The sequence below is a fragment of the Dermacentor albipictus genome, chromosome 5 (assembly GCF_038994185.2).
Source record: "Dermacentor albipictus isolate Rhodes 1998 colony chromosome 5, USDA_Dalb.pri_finalv2, whole genome shotgun sequence".
Taxonomy (NCBI): Eukaryota; Metazoa; Arthropoda; class Arachnida; order Ixodida; family Ixodidae; genus Dermacentor; species Dermacentor albipictus.
In genome coordinates, this window is record NC_091825.1 from 34,937,756 (window position 1) to 34,957,707 (window position 19,952).

At 42.1% G+C, this 19,952-nt stretch overlaps 1 protein-coding gene across 6 annotated transcripts in view; it reads left to right on the plus strand.

The window, feature by feature from the left end:
- Nucleotides 1–15,948, plus strand: part of LOC135908089 (glycerate kinase) — a 62,631-nt gene extending 46,683 nt beyond the window's left edge. For all 6 annotated transcript variants that reach the window (XM_070538347.1, XM_065439837.2, XM_065439836.2 and 3 more), the window contains 2 exons: nt 11,905–12,133; nt 15,474–15,948. In XM_070538347.1, the coding sequence (XP_070394448.1) occupies nt 11,905–12,133; nt 15,474–15,709 (465 nt within the window). In that variant the 3' untranslated portion in view covers nt 15,710–15,948. The remainder of the gene's footprint in view (nt 1–11,904; nt 12,134–15,473) is intronic.
- The last annotated feature ends 4,004 nt before the right edge of the window (nt 15,949–19,952 follow it).

A 19,952-nucleotide genomic window follows, 5' to 3' on the forward strand; every position in this document is an offset into this window, starting at 1 on the left:
ACTCTGCTAAATTTTTTTGTGACTTTGGAATGTACGTTTTTCCAGTTAGTGCATTATTTTATTGCACTTCTTTTTTCAGGATGAATGAACAACGTTCTACTGTATACACCTTCAAGTGCATATTTCCTTTCAAAGTGAAGCTTTCTTTGCCTTGCTCCCCATGTTTTAGTGCTTTTGCTCTATCTGTTTTTCACTGAGTAAAGTGGGCCGACCCCGTTGATGGTGTAATCAATGGTGTAATCAAAACTGGGCCAATCTGAGGGATGGTGTAATCTGCAGTCATGTAGGTCCCCTGATGGAGGTCTTTGCATCTTGCCATCGTGCTGGTCAGGCCTATATTTGCTATTCTGAACAATGTGGGGTAGAACACAAACAGTCACTCATGCATTACCACGAAGCCAAATGACACAAGACATCTGCGATGGGAGAACATCAGCAGCTGAACCTTGTGCATACTTGGACATCAAATAAAATTGCATGCATCATGCGTCTTTTTGCATAGCATTTCATTGAAATGTTTCAATAAAGCATCACTTAACGTTGATTCTAACAAGGGCATTGAATCAGCCACATTTCTTGTTATCTTACATGACTACTGCAGCATCAGCCTAAATATTTTTGCAATGTTTGGATAAGTTGAGAACTCTCTATTGATGAAAGTATGTTTCAGTTTTAATTATTCATTCTGTCCAAGATGTCTACTAAATAGAGCAGGCAAACCACCAGCATTATAAAGAGTCTTTTTTAACTCCAATGTAAAATTCAGCTTGCATATCACGTAAGTAAAGAAAGTAGTAACTCCATCTTTGGTGTTCCTATGCACTCCTTTCACATTGTTGTGCCTTTATTCATGCAAATATTAATTTTCAACTCCTGAAACTTTTTTCTCTTTTCCATTGTGGTTAGTGTCTATTATAGTATGGCAAAAGAGTCACCTTCAAAACTGGCTTCTATTACTTTATGGCAGCCATTGCTGGAGAGGCACGCTGTGGACCTTGCCTATTGGCATGATCTCTAATGCCCGTCATGCCGCCCTCTTGGCAGCCATAGTGCCAGTACACTAGTGCCGGTTTACACTATCGTTGCATTGTACTACCACTATTTTACATTGCCACTGCTATATTTCATCATCACCAGATGGAACCACCACCTCATCAATGTTGAAATTCCTCTGCTGTTGCTTTTGGCAGACGTGCTGCTTAGCCGTGACTTTTATTAATTATATTCACTTAGTAGCCATCATGCTCACTTTTTCACAAAAGTGCAGAAAGAGGTAGCACTCTGGAAAGCTGATAAAAAAAGGGCAGGCAGGCTTCGAAGTGAAATTATGGGCTCTTGGCTGCTTGTACAAGACTTATCATTGCCTTGGCTTCCAACTATGCAAGCTTATGTGACGTGTACAGGAAGCATAGGCGCTGACTACGAGGGGGGAGGGCTGAGCCCCCCCCCCCCCAACGTGTCATTGCCAGAGTTTTGTCACCCACATCATTTGAGGTTTCTTTTGGCTTGCCTCGACCTTTTCACTTAAAATTTTGTTGTGATTAATAGCTTACTGCACCATTGTTGGCACAGACATGCACGAATTTTAATTCATATTTTGCTTTATTTCTGCAAACCCTGACAATAGGAAAACAACCGCATTAAAAGTACCAGCGGCGGCTGCCTCATCCGTATTTTCTCACATCAACATTGTTTTAAATTTCCACTGCATATACCATGCACATACACAATATATTTAAATATGTACACAGGACAAAGTTTATTATGTCTTAACAGAAGGTCATAGCCAGTTAAAAATTATTTCTAAAGGTATAAATAGCCTATGCTTAGTGAATGAATATGTTGCTATGTGTCCATCTCATTTCAAATTGCTTTCATTCTTTTTTGACCCTGAGAAATACCTGCATACTTACTTCACTGACCCTTTCGACAGAGTCCTTTATCAACAGCGTGTGAAATGCACATGAATGATATGTGTGTCAGTACTGCTTCTCTTTCCATTAAGCGATGCTAACGACTCATGAATAAAAAAATCTCTTCTCATAGTTTACAACATTTATTAGAAATGGAAACGTCGTCACTTGCATGCAGAGGTAATAAATATATACAGGATGTGCCAGTTAACTATCATGCACTTAAATTTAAAAAAAGAGCAATTGCACTACTCGAAGAAAACCTGGTGCATATTGTTTTCAGTACAGTGAAGTAGCTGCCAGTAATTTTTTCATTACTGAGATTTATTTAGGTAATTGTAATTATTTTCTAAGTGAAGACGTAATATCGTAGTTATCAAAGTGTCAGTGAGACATTTGTAGGCACAGCCAAAGGACATCTAACTGTGGTATTTTCAGCGACATACTAATAACGTACTAATTTTTTCTGAGGATAAATGAACCTCGCGAAATATGAAAAATACCAGGTGACTGCTCTCCCACCTGCATCAAAAGCAGTGCCCTTGAACAAGGTCCCTCCAAGTTAGCCAGAACGAAATAAAGGAAATAAAGAAAAATACATAGTGATCGAGCTAGTGCCTTATCTGCCATGCCTCAGTAAAATTAACATGTCGCTTTTGGTGTTTGTTGGAAACAAACTTTGATAGCTGTTGTCTTAGCATAGATAAAGTGAACGGATGGTTCTTTTTTTTTTTTGCCACAAAACCTATCACCACAAAAGCGAATTCACAATGTCAGTGCAAATGTTTAAAGGTGTGTTTTGTTTTGACCCAGTCGCCATGTCTTTCTCTAATGTGCAGAAGGTAGAAATGATGCTTGTCTTGGGAGCTGCAAATGGCAACAAGAGGAAGGCCGCAAATATATATCAGTCATGGGAAGTGTCACAATAGACCAAACGAGTCGACTCTCATCAGAAATGATGAGAACTCGAGACAAACTGGCAGCTTCAAGAAACAGCGGCGTAGGACTCCATCTTTGAGTCCTAGCCTACGCATGGATGTTCTAGCATTTATGGCCTCAAACCCTGATGCTAGCATGTGGGATGTGGCCGCCCAGGTACCAATTTCCAAGTCATCAGTTTGGAGGATTCTAAATGATAGCCTTTCACCTGTACTACCTTAACCAACACCAATGCTTGGAAGATAGGGACCTGTACAATCATCTAGATTTCTTTAATTGGGTCCTACAAAAGTCAATGAGTCACTGAACTTTTTGAGCAACATCAAGTGCACAGATGAAGCCAATTTTCAGAGAAACGCCCAGGTGAATTTGCGTAATGCACACTATTGGAATGACTACACTGCACACTCGGTCAAGCGGAATCGGCACCAGTACTAGTGGTCGTTCAATGTGGGGTGTGGAACTTACGCCGGTGCTATAATCAGTCCCACCTTCTTTGATGACACACTGACCGGTGTGGGGTTCTCCTCCCGTTCTCTTGGGACAAAGGAAGGACAACACAGTAGTGCAAACAATCACAAGGTCATTTATTGCGCCTTTCATAGATCAATGCCTGCTAGCCAAGTTGCTATCCACAAAACATGCCGATGGGCGCGCGACAAATCTAGAAGTCCGACGCACCGCACCGGATAGCGAGAGAATATGTTCGCCCCATGCTGGATCCCAACGCCTGGTCGTTCGCGCGTACGTTCACGCGAACGGTGGCGCGTTCGAAGGAGGCCACGCGAGACGGTCTCGCAGAAGCAGGGATCGGCGCACGCGCGGGACGTCCGCGGCGCTCGCCGACCCGCAGCCAAGGAGGAAGCGCCTTCTCCTTTCCGTGACCCCGCCATGACCCCGCCGTGAGGCGGCGTCAGCAGCGCAACACTCGCGCCATCTCTCGTACTGCGCTTCAACCACACCAACCGCCGCGGGCCCCAAGCCACGCGGCGAAGCCGAATTACAGGAGACGGAAGCTACGCGGGAAAACAAGATATCAGGGGACGCGTGAGAGTCGCGCATCCCCACACCGGACAGCGTTATGTGGATGAAATCCTCGAAGGAGTGGTGGATGAGTTTCTCAGCGAAGTCCCGCTCTCACGTCTTCCACTTCTGTGGTATCAGCAAGATGGAGCACCAGCACACAGCAGCAGCCAAGCACGAAACTGGCTTGATGTTATTTTTCATGTGCAATAGATTGGAAGGCACAGGCCTGTAAATTGGCCGGCTAGGTCTCCACTGCATTTATTTCTTTGGGGGTATGTGAAAGATTGTGCTTACATGACCCAGATGGACGTCAGATTAGCTCAAGACAAGGATAACAGATGTCTGCCATAGAATTCGAGCGTCGGCCATCGAGAAAGCCATTGAAGATGTGATAAAGCCGACTCAGTACTGCGTAGCTGCAGAAGGACACCTATTCAAACACATCCTCTAGGCAGCAGCTGGTGGTCAACGGCGCTTACAAATTCATATATAATTAGGGCACACTGAAATCTGATGTATTTTTTTTGTGTGTGCAGGTGTCCCTATTGCCAATTTGGCTCATTTAGAAGTGGTTATTTACTTTATTGAGCACATCAATATTGCCTTTTCTCAACACATGGGTGGCTTTCTGGTCTGTTAATTCGCTTTTATTTGATGATGCCTCGTTTACACTTTGATAATTATGACAGTACTTCTAGAATTACATAAATTGCAATTGTCAAATTAAATTTCAGGAACGAAATAATTACTGGCAGCGACTGCACTCTATTGGAAACAATATCCACTAAGTTTTCTTCAAGTGATGCAACTGAATGAGAGCAGCATTCCGGGCAAGTTGGTAATCCATTGCTTAAATGATATTGCGCGACATAAAAAACGACACGGACGTGAAAGAAGACGACACACCAAGCGCAAACTTTCAACTAAGTTTATTGTGCCACTGCGTCATTTTATACATGGCATGCACGTAGATCGCGCATGCGCTTACACGGAAATGAAGTGCGAAATCATGTAACATGGTTATGTGTCGTGTGATGCCGCGTCCAAGTAACGTAATTCTTTTTCTGTGAGAGCTAGAGACGGGAAGCTGACACACGCATCACCCAATTTTGCGATCATCTGTGCTTCAGATATCTCACGGATGAGCTGCGTGCTGCCACGGGAAACAATCGTACATTGATCCTGTGTCTTGGCGATCCACTGTCGCGATCATGGGTCCAAACCTCTTGAGGATCAATGTACGATTGTTTCCCGTGGCAGCACGCAGCTCATCCGTGAGATATCTGAAGCACAGATGATCGCAAAATTGGGTGATGCGTGTGTCAGCTTCCCGTCTCTAGCTCTCACAGAAAAAGAATTACGTTACTTGGACGCGGCATCACACGACACGTAACCATGTTACATGATTTCGCACTTCATTTTCGTGTATGCGCATGCGCGATCTACGTGCATGCCGTGTATAAAATGACGCAGTGGCACAATAAACTTAGTTAAAAGTTTGCGCTTGGTGTGTCGTTTTCTTTCACGTCCGTGTCGTTTTTTATGTCGCGCAATATCATTTAAGCAAGTGATGCAACTGCTCTCTCTTTAAGTCTTGGTGCATGGTAGTTGGGGCACCCTGTGTAATTTGCTCAGTCGCTGAAATAAGGCCAAGCCAGATTCACTGGAAATCAGAATGAACAGCAGTCATGCACAGGAGTACCTATAGTCAGACTCACAGAAAAAGAAAAAAGAAAAGGCAGAGAGAGGCTGCAGTTTTGCCGGAAAAGCGAAGCAGTATTAGTGACAGCGAAGTATATGACAGTTACACAAAGGTAGAATACACCATCGAGAGACGCCAGATTGTTGGTGGTGGGAGAGGACTCAGGCTCTGAAATTGAACTGTCTCTTACCACCACCATCATCATCATCATCATCATCATCATCAGCCTGGTTACGGCCACTGCAGGGCAAAGGCCTCTCCCATACTTCTTCAACTACCCCGGTCATGTACTAATTGTGGCCATGTTGTCCCTGCAAACTTCTTAATCTCATCCGCCCACCTAACTTTCTGCCACCCTCTGCTACGCTTCCCTTCCCTTGGAATCCATTCTGTAACTCTTAATGACCATCGGTTATCATCGCTCCTCATTACGTGTCCTGCCCATGCCCATTTCTTTTTCTTGATTTCAACTAAGATATTATTAACTCGTGTTTGTTCCCTCAACCAATCTGCTCTTTTCTTATCCCTTAACGTTACACCTATCATTCTTCTTTCCATAGCTCATTGCGTCGTCCTCAATTTAAGTAGAACCCTTTTCGTAAGCCTCCAGGTGTCTGCCCCGTACGTGAGCACTGGTAAGACACCGCTGCTATACACTTTTCTTTTTAGGGATAACGGCAACCTGCTGTTGATGATTTGAGAATGCCTGCCAAACGCACCCGAGCCCATTCTTATTCTTCTGATTAATTTCGTCTCACGATCTGGATCCGCCGTCACTAACTGCCTTAAGTAGATGTATTCCCTTACCAGTTCCAGTGCCTCGCTACCTATTGTAAATTGCTGCTCTCTTCCGAGACTGTTAAACATTACTTTAGTTTCCTGCAGATAAATTTTTAGACCCACTCTTCTGCTTTGCCTTTCCAGGTCAGTGAGCATGCATTGCAATTGGTCCCCTGAGTTACTAAGCAAGGCAATATCATCAGCGAATCGCGAGTTACTAAGGTATTCTCCATTAACTCTTATCCCCAATTCTTCCCAATCCAGGTCTCGGAATACCTCCTGTAAACACGCTGTGAATAGCATTGGTGAGATCGTATCTCCCTGTCTGACGCCTTTCTTTATTGGAATTTTGTTGCTTTCTTTATGGAGAACTACGGTGGTTGTGGAGCCGCTATAGATATCTTTCAGTATTTTTACATACGGCTCGTCTACACCCTGATTCCGCAATGCCTCCATGACTGCTGAGGTTTTGACTGAATCAAACGCTTTCTCGTAATCAATGAAAGCAATATGTAAAGGTTGGTTATATTCCGCACATTTTTCTATCACCTGATTGACAGTGTGAATATGGTCTATTGTTGAGTAGCCTTTACGGAATCCTGCCTGGTCCTTTGGTTGACGGAAGTCTAAGGTGTTCCTGATTCCATTTGCAATTACCTTGGTAAATACTTTGTAGGCAACAGACAGTAAGCTGATCGGTCTATAATTTTTCATGTCTTTGGCGTCCCCTTTCTTATGGATTAGGATTATGTTAGCGTTTTTCCAAGATTCTGGTACGCTAGAAGTCATGAAGAATTGTGTATACAGGGTGGCCAGTTTCTCTAGAACAATCTGCCCACCATCCCTCAACAAATCTGCTGTTACCTGATCCTACCCAGCTGCCTTCCCCCTTTGCATAGCTCCCAAGGCTTTCTTTACTTCTTCCGGCGTTACCTGTGGGATTTCGAATTCCTCTAGACTATTATCTCTTCTATTATCGTCGTGGGTGCAACTCGTACTGTATAAATCTCTATAGAATGCCTCAGCCACTTGAACTATCTCATCCATATTGGTAATGATATTGCCAGCTTTGTCTCTTAACGTATACATCTGATTCTTGCCAGTTCCTAGTTTCTTCTTCACTGCTTTTAGGGTTCCTTCGTTCCTGAGAGCATGTTCAATTCTATCCATATTATACTTCCTTATGTCTGCTGTCTTACGCTTGTTGATTAACTTCGAAAGTTCTGCCAATTCTATTCTAGCTGTAGGGTTAGAGGCTTTCATACATTGGCGTTTCTTGATCAGATCTTTCGTCTCCTGCGATAGCTTACTGGTATCCTGTCTAACGGAGTTACCACCGACTTCTATTGCACACTCCTTAATGATGCCCACAAGATTGTTGTTCACTGCTCCAACACTAAGGTGCTCTTCCTGAGTTAAAGCCGAATACCTGTTCAGTAGCTTGCTCTTTATTTTCCCTCTTACCGCTAACTCATTGATCGGCTTCTTATCTACCAGTTTCTTCCGCTCCCTCCTCAGGTTGAGGCTAATTTGAGTTCTTACCATCCTATGGTCACTGCATCGCACCTTGCTGAGCACGTCCACATCTTGTATGATGCCAGGGTTAGCGCAGAGTATGAAGTCTATTTCATTTTTAGTCTCGCCATTCAGGCTCCTCCACGTCCACTTTCGGCTATCCCGCTTGCGGAAGAAGGTATTCATTATCCACATATTATTCTGTTCCGCAAACTCTACTAATAACTCTCCCCTGCTATTCCTAGTGCCTATGCCATATTCCCCTACTGCCTTGTCTCCAGCCTGCTTCTTGCCTACCTTGGCATTGAAGTTGCCCATCAGTATAGTGTATTTTGTTTTGACTTTACCCATCGCCAATTCCGTGTCTTCATAGAAGCTTTAGACTTCCTGGTCATCATGACTGGATGTTGTCATGACTGGATGTCACTAAACTCTTACTATGAGGTCTAGTAAATTCTCATATAAGGCCGTCACATCGGTGAACAATTTTTCGAGGTCACACGATGTGCCTTCAAGTGCAAGAAATATATAATGCTTTGTTTCAATACATCCCACTACAAACATCGAAACACTGTGGCATAGTTTAAAAAAAGTTATGTTTCATTGTGTTTCCAATTATGTACCTTCTAAAGTTAAGAAACGAGGAAGCGCAATCCCTGGATCTCGCGTGACATCATTCATGCCATACGTAAAGTCAAGCATCTGAAAAAATCAATGAAAATAGTACCTAATTCTTCATCACGAAGCAATCTTACTCTAGCTATCCAAGACATGAAATCTAAAATAAAGACAGCGAAGTCAAACTTTTACTCAAACACACTTCAAGGATTCCTAAAAAATTTACCGAGCAAATTCTGGAACTTACTTAAACCTAAGGCATGAAGTGATCGCCAAGTGTCACCCAAAACTAACAAACAAAAAGCTTATTCACTAAATAACTATTTTTCTTCTATCTTCACAACTGACGATGGGAAACTACCTCTAATTGACATCACCGTTAATAGCAGACTAAGCCCCCTTACTGGCATGGAGGCCGGAGTACTGAACCTTCTCCTAAACCTGGACACGAAAAAAGGGCCAGGCCCGGATAAAATACCCAACACCTTCTTGAAACGATACGCAGAATGGATGACGAAGTACCTTTGTATAATATTTAACAAATCATTATCATCATCTGTTCTTCACAGGATTGGAAATCTGCGAAAGTTGTCCCCATACATAAATGAGGCTGCAAAGACGTCCAACTTTCGGCTTACTTCACTTACGAGTACCGTGTGCAAACTTCTGGAACATATCATACTAAAACAAATAACTGTTTTCTTACAAAAGGAGAGTATCATACCACCATATCAACATGGCTTTCGCCGAGGCCTTTCTACAATCACTCAACTACTGGAACTAATCCACGACAGATCATTTAATATCGACCAACACAGACAAACAGTCCTCATCCTACTCGATTTCTCGAAGGCATTTGATCGGGTATTACACATAAAGCTCATAAAGAAACTTGAGATTGCATTAGGTACAGGCCCCATAATTGACTGGATTAGCGACTATCTTACTAACCGTACCCACTTTGTGGAAGTGAGCGGACAGATTTTCCAGACAGCCCGGGTAACATCTGGAGTCCCCCAAGGAAGCGTTCTTGCTCCCCTTTTATTTCTAATTTTTATTAATGACCTACCCGCAAAAATCACAGGAAACATCAGGCTATTTGCCGATGACTGCATTAGCTCACATATACCAATACCACATATATACCATATATATGGTATACATATACCATATACCAAGAAATATTAGCTCACATGATGACCACATAACATTAAACAACAACTTGAAAGTCGTGTCTAACTGGTGTGCCCACTGGCAGATGACAATCAATACTAAGAAATCTGCTGTTCTTTCAATCACCAGAAAAAAAAGTGACTTGACCTTTATGTATACCGTTAACGACGTGCCACTAATGCGAGTTCATAAACACAAGTACCTCGGATTAACATTAACACATGACTTCAGATGGAACTCCCATATAAATAATGTCACAGCAACTGCAATGAAATGCCTTTTCTTTCTTGGAAGACACCTCCGGCTAGCACCACCCGATACAAAACTTCTGGCTTACAAAACTTTCGTTAGGTCAGTCCTCGAGTACGCAAATGTTATCTGGTTCCCATACACTAAACAAATAATTAAAAAACTAGAAGGCATACAAAGGAAAGCTCTACGGTATACAGTAAAAGCTCGTTAATTCGAACCGCAAGGGGAAGCCGCTTCAGTTCGAATTAACGAAAGTTCGAAATAACGAAAGTGAAGGAGGGCAACAGTACACTGCGATTTGGAAGCAGTAGGGCATGTCAGAAATTTGGCGTGTCAAAAAGTGGCACACGCCATCTTCAAGTCGAAGCTCTGGGTCCGACTGTGCCACACCACCGATGTCCACCGAAACGAACGTTAGCCGAGGCTTAACACCATCACAATGAATCGCGACGGTCGATACCTCCTAAGCTGAAAACAGAGGTGCACAACTGATGAAGACTGCCGAGACAAAGACGCTGAACATGTGAAGGTGGCGAAGGCCCTGATTCGTTGGTTCTTGATTGCAAGCGCAGCTGCGACGTACTTGATTCGCTGTGTTTTGGAGCTTGCCGTGCCATCTCCGCACATTAGCAGCTGTACAAGATTTGCAAAGACTCCGAGATTCGCAACGGGCAAGAAGTCTCGGAGGTTACGTCGAACGGAGAGGCGGCAGCTGCCGCTGCCTTCTGGCTGACCCCGCGTCGGTTAGATTTTTATCCGATTTTGCCTTCTCTCGCCGTTCTCTCCGTTTCGGAGGCAATACAGCCTTGTGTGTAGGCAGTAGGCGCGTTTCTCTGGCCGTGTGCCAGGCGAGCGTAGTTCGAATTATCCGTGAGGGAACCTTCTCGCGTTCGAATTAACGGACTTTTTTATACATAGACTTCTGTGGAGCTTGGCCGGACCAAATCGTACAGTTCGAATTATCCATAAATTCGAATTATTGAAGTTCGAATTAACGAGCTTTCACTGTATATACAATAAACATAAATTAACAGACTCGCCCACCGAACGACTTAACAAAGCCGGAATCCTAACAGTACAAAACCAAGCTGTACTAGCTCATTCTAAACTTATGTACCTGCTCCTACACAACAAACTTAATATTGATACCTCCAAATACATCTCCAGAAATGAAACACGGCCAATGCAACATAACACACACAAACACTCAATGAGAATTATTTTCATACCGAGTGCTTTAAGAATTCATTCTGTCCTTTAGCGATAAGAGAGTAGAATAAACTTAGTGAATCCATTAGTAATAGCTCCTCATTAGATACATTTGCTAATTCAGTGGAAAAACATCTCCTCGCCTTACAGCTCTGATTTACATACTTAGGTTTATTACCGATCTTCATAGTCTAACACTTTAATCTATGAGTTCTTTTTGTACGATGCATTAACGCATGACTGCATCCTGTTTGTCATGATCATTAGGTGTTTTATATCACATGTGTTTTCAGGTGTCTTTTTTTTTTCTTTCTTGTTTGGTTTCCTCTTTTCTCAGATTCTTCTTCATTATATAATATTGTACCCAAATACTGCATTTGTGATGAAGTGCTTAATTCATTTGTTTAGCGAAGCCAAAACCTTTTCAATAACACACTCATGATTATATAATGTACTTATATTATTTGTTCGCAAATACTGCCATATGTACTTGCCCTTCCTGTTATAATCCCATGAGGGAGTGACGGTATGTGAAATAAATATACAGGGTTTGGAAAGCCGACTTAACACTCATACGGTAGCATGCACACATATTAAATGTGCTTGTTTATACCACAAAGAATAAGTGCACAAGGAATTAAGGAGCAGCTCAAAGTTTCGCAGGTCTCTTTGCATACCTCACTCTCTACTCTTGACCTGGTCTTGTCAGAGCATCTGATGTCATTTAGGGTTTGGACTCTGGTGCTTGTGAGAGGAATGGCTAACAAACACATCCAGGTCCGCTACCGTGACCTGGAGCAGTTGAAAGAGTCGGCGGAGCGGGCCTTCGACATGGGTCGGCCCATCTGTGTGGTGGCTGCCGGTGAGACGACAGTGAATTTGATGGGGCCGGGCAAGGGAGGCCGTTGCCAGGAGCTGACTCTGGCAGCTGCCATCGAGCTTGACCGGCTCTTCAAACACAGCGTGTTGCAACCACAGCGCATTGAGCTCATCATGCTCGCAGCAGGTATCTTGAGTACATTTTTGAACTCCGGGTGTGTGGCACATGTTTTCCAGGGTGTGTGGCACATGCTATAGTACATGTTTTTGTTAATGTGCCATAGCACAGACTGGATACATAGCCTTTATTGGTTTCAGTCTTGTTATGTGTACAGAACACGTGAGAGCAATACTTTAGGGAACACTAAAGAGAAAAATAATGTGCGCTGTATTAGTACATTACCCCTCTGCAATAAACAGAAAAGCTGCTCATACCATTTTAAGAGGTTCGGTGAGCCAGAAAATGTGCTAAAATAGAATACAGGTGGCACTGCCACCTTAAATGGCTGTAATGGAAGGCTAAATTTTATTCTGAAGAAAACAGAATTGAAAGTTAATTAAGCTTCATAAGTGCTCTTTTATTACAGTTGAACAGATTTATAATGATTCAGGCTTCAACAGTAAATCACATTCTAATCAGAGGATCCTTGCCTTGTATTCTTGTAAACATGGTAAGCTTTAAACTCAGTCAACCATGCCCTTGAGAAAGCTGCTTAGTTGACTGAGAAGTTTTGAAAAAAAAAAGTTTTGGTTGGAGACTAATACCCCAGTCACACGGAGCACTTTAGACCATGATCAAGCCCGATCTGAGTTGTAATTTTTCGATCACAGTTGGCTCTTCTGTGCAAGCTGTGAAAGGGAGCCAATTGCAGTTGGGCTTGATCACGACTGAAAGTGCACCATGTGACCAGGATATAGCATAACCAGTAAGCAATCTAAAGTCATAGTGTACAGAGCAATGAAATAACAAAAAAGTTGACAGTCACTTTATCGTACACTAAAGAGGATGAAAGTGAAAGCCTGTGCACTCATGAGACATTCACTAAATTACTTTGACATTCTCATTCGAATGCATTGTTACTTCCTATTACTGGTTTTCTCCCACCAAAGGTAGTGGGTCAGAGTGCCTTAATTAATGCTGCCTTAACTAACACCAAAGGTAACACCAAAGGTATGAAAGGTTGGCCGGCTCAACTCCCAACCTTCATGATGTAAAGTAGAATCCAACTTGGAGATATGGCCGGTTTGCCCATATCTTGGAGCTTGGAGCCGACTTGGAGCTTGAATTTTAGTGCCATAACGCTGGACAACAGGTTTTCGTACACATGAGCCATCTAAGGCTGTTGCCTTTATCAGCTGGTGCTGGAAGTCCTAACCCAAATCTGCACAATGGCAGCACAGCATGGTAATGAGTAAATAACAGAACATTGTCTTGCCCTCATTTAGCAGAAAACAGTATAGACTTGTTTGTTTTGTAACTGCATTTAGTAATCATTGAAATTAATTAATTGAAATAGTTTCTAGGCCCGAAGACATTACAGAAAGGAGTGGTTCCCACAAAAAAAAGGATGTGCTGCAACAAACTTTACAGAAGTGTGTTGTACATCGCGGTCTTAAAACTTGCAGTGCCCAGGATAGTAGCGATTTAGGAGAGCAGGCGGTTCGAATCCAGCCTCGACATGAAAGGATCTTGGTAGAAATTAATTAACTAATTGATTAATTAATAATTAATTAATTACAAATTAACTTTTGGGCTGTGATCTGAGCCAGACGATAAGTACGATGGAAGTGTTATAAGCTGCTCTTTGAGAATAGGTTTGAAGTGATGAATTTCATGAAATAGGCATAATTGTGCACACTTGCGATGGAATGATAGTTTAGGTCGGTTAAGAGTGCGTTCCATGGACATAATACCAGCATAACAAGAATATTTGAACAAACTAAAATGAAAAGTATGATTTAGGACACTTTCAATCTGGTAAATTAAAGTAGTTTGATTAGGATCCCATACAGTTGAAGCATACTTAAGTCTAGACTCAACAAGCGTTTTGTAAAGGGTTAGCCTAAGTTGACTTGGAACAGAATTGAAGTTACATCGTAGGAACTGAAGTGCACAATTGGAATTGTTAATTATGCTATTAATAGGTACATTCCATGAAAGGTTGTTCGTGATGCGAAGACCAAGGTATTTCTATGAAATTACAGAGTCTAGTTTGGTTCTATTGAGGAAGTAAGGAAGCGAGTTAGTTGTGACATTTGGACGACGAGATGCCTGCATAGACTTATATTTGTTAGTATTAGGTTTCACGCTCCAGTTATTACACGAAGAAATTCTATCGTGGTCAATTTGCAGTTTAACAGAGTCATCAGGGCTAGTAATTCTGTGGTATAGCACACAGTCATCTGCGAAAAGTTGAACAAAGAAACATACACTTTCTGGCAAGTTGTCAATAAAAATAAGAAAAAGCAAAGGTCCAAGGACAGACCCTTGTGGCACTCTAGACGTTACAAGTGAAGAAGCGGAAGGAATATTGTCAGCAAGTGCATCTTATTAATGGCCTAGCGAAAAGTTTTATAATCCAAGAGAGAACATTTTGGTCAAGGTTTAGTTCATCTAGATTGAGAGAGAGCAACTTGTGAGATACGCTGTCAAAGGCCTTGGTAAAATTGAGAAATATGAATGCAGTGTCAAAACCAAAATAGGCATTAGCAAACAAATCATTGGTAAAATATAGCTGTTGTGTTTCACAGGAAAACGTTCTCCTAAAGCCATATTGACAGGAATTAAAGAATGAGTTGGTTTCTGAGAACCCCGTGACATGTGAAAAGGTGATGTGTTCAAAGATCTTGCATGGAATGCTAGTGAGATTTGATGGTGGTTTTAGATTGTACATTACCCAATTTATGGATTGGAACGACCTGCTCTACTTTCCAGTCACTGGGCAGGTCTGAGCACTGTAAGGACTGCAAGAAAAGTTTTATATTATAGACGAGTAAACTTCTGTGCACTTAAAGTCTTTGAATTTATTAGGTCGGGACCAGGAGAGGAAGATATAAGATTACAAATCAGTTTGCTGACACCAACCTAATCGATCAAAATTGGATCAATTGGTTCATGATTTTGACTAAGAACAGGTGGGATTGTGCTATGGAACATTGTTTTTTGAAACAATGAGGAGAACATGTTTGACTGTGCAAGGCTTATTCGGAAGTACATTAATGCAACGTGCAAGGGTTAATTGAAACGATTTACTAGCGTGTTCACTAAGTATTCTCCAAAATTTACGAGGCTTTGTATGCAAAAGCTCTGTGGCATAACAATTAAAAAGGCACTCTTTGCATTGGAAATAGCTTGATTTTACTCAGTGCTAGTAAGCGCACCAATAAGTGCAGTGATTAGTCAAAGTAAGAGGCCATTTCTGTCGTCTACAAGCCTTATGTATGGAGAGTTTCAAATTATACGAGCCAACTAAAGAAAAGCAAAGTGTCGACAATCTACAGGCTGATGGCGCATCTCAACAATGCAGGTACAGATGGCCAAGACGGGCCAACAGATGCGGCAGGCGCCATGGCGCACATCATGACTGTGTCTGAGGCTTCTGCTCAGGGGATCGATGCCGCAGGAGACCTGGCGCGCAACGACTCGCACCACTTCTTCCGCACCTTGAACAACGGTGCCGACCACCTCATCACGGGGCTCACCGGCACCAACGTCATGGACCTGCACATGCTGCTTCTGCGGCGAAAACCTGCCACCAGCTAGCGCTCCCTGTGTGACATTTACCGAGACTCACCGCGGGCCTGGCAACACTTGGAAGCGCTGCGGCTATTGGCAGAGCAGAAGATGCGTGCAGACATGGTGTAGTTGCGCATGTTTTGCGAGATGATGCTAGCAGCCATGAAACCTCCATGTGCCGTTCATTAGGCACAGCTCTTTCTGAGCTGTTTGTAATTTCTTTATTTCTTCGGTGAATTAGATGCTGTATTTTTTATCACATTACACATTACGACTCTTCTATATGCTTAGAATGCAGATGAGTACTACTAGGAGGCATCCAAGTCAATTCAGGTAGGTCATGTGGTCTGCTTAAGAAATCAAAAGAGCTAACACCGTTTGTGTAGAGTGGGAGAACATGAAAGCACAAGAATATTTCTACAACCAAGCACATCTATGACTGCAGGCCAGATGGGGTCTCCATTCCTCTTCACTACTGTGAAATACTACTTGGAACAACTGCTACGAGGAGAGACCTTTTTCTTCAAATAATTCACATTTATCCTGTGATATGCATCGTTTAGGCACAATAGCTACAAATTCTAATACGATTCTTTACATTGTTGTCCAAATAATTTAATGTTAAGAGGAAGCTTTAGCTCGGGAGTTGCAACCTAAAGAAGAGAATGGAGAAATCGTTTGTCTCGACAACCACTGCACCAATTGTGACGAGATTTGTTGCATTTAGAAAAATGGAAGTTGAACCCTAGTGACTGCAAGAAGCATATTCTTTACTTATGCCATCAGTTTCTTAGAAAAATTATGGAAAATTGCTAAGTTTCAGAAAACACAACTGTTTTGTTTATAACTTTAACTCAAAAGTGTAAAATGATATCACAGTTATTCCATCTGAACCTAATAATACTTGTAAACCAGGCAAACTTGATACTTAATGCACCACTCTGAAATATACCACTAATTTGTAAATAGGACTCTTGCAGGACCCTCATAAGCATTGCAACAATTTCATGTAAGCTGTATGTTCAATGTTAAATATGTTAGTGCACTGTAGATGCACTAACAGTTGGAGTTTACAGAACTGTGATATTTGTTTTTGATACAGAGCTACCGGTTTGTAAACTTAGTGCTTGAATTTTTAATCAATTTCTGGGAATATTTATTGAAAATGTCAGGCCTTAAGTTAAATTTCCTATCATGTTATAATTTGACCTTCTTTCTCAAATGTGACAAATTTCATTCAAATCGGTCTAGCAGCTTAAGGAGAACAGCACTTCTGTGTTTCACGTGTGTTTGAATAGGCAGCGTCGGAGTTGACTGTGAGCTAAGGCTTTGCACTTTCTGGCATACTGCATGGTAATGCCCTTAATAAAACTAATAATTACAGTTTTACAACGCAAAGCTACTAGTAGGCTACAAGAGACACGACACTGGGAGAGCCCGGGATTAATTTTGACCACTAGTTGTTATTTTATCCAAATCTAAGCAAAACAAGCATTCTTGCATTTGAGGCAATCAAATTACAGCTAGCAAATGCCAGACAAGCAACCTTATGCTCACGAGCAGGGTGCCATGGCCACTGCGGTGCATGCAGGGTGCGGCTTTTTTAGAACGTAATACTAGCTCACTACCGTCTTGCATTTAGTAGTACATAAGACGAGGCCCAGCTCTGAAGGGCCAGGAAGATGACGGGAGCACACATGTCCCGTGAACACGTGCCAAAGGATTGGGGCGGTATAATGTCTTATGCGATTTTTGAACTATCAGGATTGTTGAAGCGTTTGTTTTGCATGGCAGTCACTTATGGCCAGATAAAGGTGCACCCACTTTTCTTTGGAGGGGGGGCACGCAAGCCTTGGCAGTCATATCCTGTGCGGTATGGATACATGGCTACAACGCTGCACAGGACAGGCATCGGACATCAGCTAGCTTTATTTCACCAATTGATGCTTACATGCATGAAAGGCACACTCGCATGTAAGCATATTGTTTGCAAGCATCGGTGAAGTGAAACTGGCTGATGTCCAGTGCCTGTCCCATGCAGTTTGTAATAGTCTTCCCTAATGGTGCAGTCATGTATCATAATGGCAATAACTAACTAGCCCAGCTTTGAACTTTGGTAGGGACTTTGTTAGTGAGTGGCTATGGACTAGTTTTGACCAGCAAAGCACAGTACATGAGCATTTTTTATTAAAATAGTAATTATATGGACAGTTTGGGTGCACGAGCTGTTGCAGACACTGTCCTGCTGTCCTGGGTGCGACAGTGCATCCGTGTCTTTGTGTGCTCAGTGCCGGGGCTGTGGCATGGCGAAGGAGGCGATGGGACAAACGTGCATGCTCCCACTGCCGGCGCTAGTCACACCAGCATCAGTACTCGCAGACGGACTCTGTTCTTCGGCCACACGACACCACATGTGTTCAGCGAGTGGATGTTTACCGCAATTCGTACTGCCCCCTAAATTGTGCCTTACTTCATGAACTTTTGTAGTACCTTGCTATCATTGTCATTGCTTTGCCCTTCAGAGGAAACTGCAAATTTTCGCATTCAGCTTTAATCAGGATGTGGCCGGGACTTGTACCCATGCATTGAGCTTAGTAGAGTGACAAAACTGCTGCGCCACTACAATGGGTATTCCAGATGGCAAAGGGCACATCCTTCCTTAAAGCCGAACTAGCAGCGAAAAGACACACACAAAAACACAATGCTGTGCCTACGCTTTGGTGTTCTTCGTGCTGTTGGTATATGTTCATAACGTGTCCGACGAGCCCAGTTTGTCAGGCTTTTGGGTCATTTATTGGCTAGCTAGTTGGCGAGATCCGCAGTGAATCTTTAGCTGATGATCACAACGGTCAGTGACATTAGTGAGTTGGCACAGATAGCATTAGCACAGGCATGCAGAAAGCATTTGCTGTGTTGCAATTTTCCACAATAAAGTGAGGGTTTCCCTCCTCGCTTGACTTCAAATCAAATCAAATCAAATCAATCTTTATTTTCCAGTATAAGAAACAGAAACTGGATGGTCATTTTGGGCTAAAAGCCACAAAAGTAGCTTGAGGGGGCGCAAAAGACCTTATATGCCAACATCACCTTGGCACACGATCAAACACTGTAGTAGACATATACATATATGTGAAGCAAAAAACATAAAAGTCATGACTGCATTATAAATAATTATGTCATAGTGCACCATAGTAATGACACAAAATGCATATATGCAGAAGAAAAAACAAAAACAAAAAAAGACAATGGAAACTAAAAGTTATCACTGAAATAAGATATCATAACTGAACAAAATATTGCCTGAGTTGCTTCCTATTGTAACCTGCAATATCTACATATTTGTTGAGAATAAACGGTAAGTTGCAGGCTAGCGATTGGTGTTTGTAACAGTATGTACAGAAATGTGGACTAATCCATTTGTCAGATTTCCTTGTGTTTATCTTAGGCTGACACTGTTCTAAGCATGCTAGACGTTCAGTGAAGTTCTTTACTAATGTGTCAGAAAATTGCATCACATATAATAAACAGTATGAGTAAAGGTGATCTACTCTGACAATATTAAACAATTTATGTGCATCTCTAGTCGTACACAAAGGTTCCAGGTTTCCGATGTGATGAATAATTTTTTACTGCAATATCAAAAGTCTGTTTATGTTAGCTTTAGTTGTCGTGCACCAGACCAATGCACAGTAGTTTAGGAGTGAATTTGAAAAGGGCGTAATATATCTGTAGTTTGGTGGAGGCTGGCAGCATGCCGTGACAACGGCATAGTACTCCTGTCACTGAGGATAGTTTTTTACATAGATAGCTTACATGTGTATCTCAAGTTAAAGTAGATGAAAAATGAACACCAAGAAATTTGTAACTGTCAACAATCCCTATTTCTCGATCCTCAAAAATAATGTTATGGTTTATATTGCCTTTTTGTTTTTCGCATGAAATATCATAACCTTTGTCTTTGTTGCATCAATCTAAGTTGATTTTCCTTAGACCATATAGATAGCTTCTTCAGTAGATCGTCACATTGTGATGATAACTGGTTTATATCAGATCCTTCCATTAAAATGGTGCTGCCGTCTGCATATATAGTAAATTTTGCCCTTCTTCTAAATGTACGATATCATTAATATAGATGTTAAACAAGAGTGGTCCCAGCACACGCCCTTGCGGTATCCCAAATTTATTGTGTAAGAGGGTTGAGGTATCGCCATTTATACGTGTGCACTATAGCCTTTTACTGAGATATGATAGTAATAAATTTAAAGAATTA